Source organism: Mandrillus leucophaeus, unplaced genomic scaffold (genome assembly GCF_000951045.1).
Source record: "Mandrillus leucophaeus isolate KB7577 unplaced genomic scaffold, Mleu.le_1.0 Scaffold72, whole genome shotgun sequence".
NCBI lineage: Eukaryota > Metazoa > Chordata > Mammalia > Primates > Cercopithecidae > Mandrillus > Mandrillus leucophaeus.
The window spans coordinates 3,203,260-3,205,926 of record NW_012107808.1 but is presented as its reverse complement, the minus strand read 5'-3'; the positions used below and the strand labels follow the sequence as shown (position 1 = coordinate 3,205,926).

The 2,667-nt window shown below is 37.2% G+C and overlaps 1 protein-coding gene across 4 annotated transcripts in view; it reads right to left on the bottom strand.

The window, feature by feature from the left end:
* NOL10 (nucleolar protein 10) overlaps nt 1-2,667 on the bottom strand; it is a 129,230-nt gene that overhangs the window by 92,968 nt on the left and 33,595 nt on the right. For all 4 annotated transcript variants that reach the window (XM_011965288.1, XM_011965290.1, XM_011965289.1 and 1 more), the window contains one exon: nt 1,275-1,340. In XM_011965288.1, coding sequence (XP_011820678.1) covers nt 1,275-1,340 — 66 coding nt within the window. The remainder of the gene's footprint in view (nt 1-1,274; nt 1,341-2,667) is intronic.

The following is a 2,667-nucleotide window of genomic DNA, read 5'->3' as shown; positions in this document are numbered from 1 at the left end:
AAGACACACAGATTCTCTCTCTCACTAATCTGCAAATGGAAAACACCAAGGTTTGAAAGGGTTAAGTGCTTGGCTCACAGTCACTGGAGTTTCTGATCCCCAGGGTGACACTCTACCTGCTAGGTGACAAACGAGGAGGGACTTCCTTCTGAAATACTATTCCACTACCGTGAGAAGAAAGGGTCACTCTATTTTTTCAAGGTATTTTCTTCCAAGGCAGGTAACATTCTTAAAAGAACACACGCTATCACCATGACAATCCTGAGCCTTGACAAGCTTCTCCTGGGTACATCACTCTAAGTCTCATTTTCTTTCTCTGTAAAATGGATATTTCACCTACCTCAGGGGGTTGTTATGGGGATTAAATGAAAAAGACAGCAAAGTGTTCAGCAGCGCCTGGGGTACAGAGGACTCTCAATATAATGCATTGTGAAGTTACTACTACAAGTTTTTAAAAATAAAAATAAAAGCATTTCTAGCCAATGTGAAATAAAGAAAATTGGAGTTTACTTGGTTCTTATTATCACAACATGTTCGCCTAACCTTTAAAAATCCTCTCAAAGCACTAAGAAAAATTCAGCAAGCTCTTCATATACACAGTGAGAAGTAATCCAGCTTCTACTCTTGACTAGTTCTGTGGCCTTGGGCAAACTACTTACCTCTCTGAGCCTCAGCTGCCCTATCTGTAAAATGGTACTTACCATAGAAATCTGTTCTAAGTTTAAAATGAGTTAACAAAAGTAAAATGACTGAATAACACCTGGCACAAAGTAAGCGCTTTCCTACTGAGTTTATCGCTATTATTTGTTGTGATGATGACGATGATGGATTCATTCCTAAAAACTCTTAATACATAATACGTGTGTGCAGACTATAATGTATGATAAAAGGAAACTTTAAAAACCTTAAATGTCCGCTAGCAAAGCATAAAAATTGAAAAATGGCACTCCAAATTAATTCAAAATTTCTCCACAGGAGAAAATATCACAAAACAAAACCATGAATGTAAATTTAAAGAACACTGCAAGTCATAATAATAAACTATTTTTAACTGACTTAAATTTGAGTATATGAAAAAAAGCTTTAATTTTGAAAGTAATCACCGATCTTTCAGTGAATTTTTTGTTTAAGAATAAATTCAACAGCACTTTTTAACTAAGTTGCTGGGAGTTTTGCTTAATTGCAGTATTTTATGTTACTTGTTAACAAACTGAGCATCTGGCTCCACCTCCTGGTCAAAATGTATATAGCAGTATTACTAAACCAATACTCACGCAGCATCAGTTTGTAGAGGATTCAGGTATCGTCCTTGTTCTAAGTTTAACCTATAAACTTCAGAACTGTAAAGTAATAAAGAAAGTCAAAAACCTGCTAAACTACAATGAAACTTTAAGTAAATATAAATTTTATAAATATATATCACTCATAAGCCATCACTTCTTTTTATAAAACTGATACAAAAATGTATTCTAAATCTGAAAAATATTCACTTTATGAATTTGTTCATGTATAAAAGTGATTTAAACCATTCACATGCCAAGAAAATATTATTAAGTCATTACATAGTATACTATTTACAAATAAGACGGAGAATACAAGATCCAAAAGTACACGTAATGTATCTACATATGTATATAAGAAAGGACTAGAAGGAAACATATTAAGGATTGTCTCTGGGTGGTATAATTATGGCTGAATTTTTTCTTTTTTTGGGGGATGGAGTTTTGCTCTTGTTGTCCAGGTTGAAGTGCAACAGTGCAGTCTCAGCTCACAGGCGCCCATCACTACACTCAGCTAATTTTTTGTATTTTTAGTAGACACAGGGTTTCACCATGTTGGCCAGGCTGGTCTTGAACTCCTGACCTCAGGGGATCTGCCCACCTTGGCCTCCCAAAGTGCTGGATTACAAGCATGAGCCACAGTGCCCAGCCTGAATTTTTTCTTTTCTGTATTTTCCCAGTTTTCTAAAATGGGTATGTATTTGTATATATTTTTTCATGTATTTTATATATACACACACACACACACACGCACACATATATACACACACACATACATATAAACACACACACATAATAGCCACCAGCCAAATACCTGGTCAAATGCTACCTTTTTGATGACTATAAAAATAATATAGGCGGGGCGCAGTGGCTCATGCCTGTAATCCCAACACTTTGGGAGGCCGAGGTGGGCAGATCACGAGGTCAAGAGATCGAGACCATCATGGCCAATATGGTGAAACCCTGTCTCTACTAAAAATACAAAAATTAGCTGGGCGTGGCAGGGCGTGCCTGTAGTCCCAGCTACTCAGGAGGGTGAGGCAGGAGAATCGCTTGAACCTGGGAGGCGGAGGTTGCAGTGAGCGGAGATTGGATCACTGCACTCCAGCCTGGTGACGGAGCTAGACTTCATCTCAAAAGATAATAATAATAATAATACAGGCCAGGTACAGTAGCTCACACCCATAATCTCAACATTTTGTGAGGCCAAAGCAAGAGGATCATTTGAGCCCAGGAGTTCAAGACCAGCCTGGGAAACATAATGAGACCCCATCTTTATAAAAAACTAAAAACCAAAAAGGTACTTCGAATAAAAAGTTTTGAAATACTGTGCAATAGGGCTAAGAAACTGACTTTATCAACTACATTATACATGTATATATCTCCA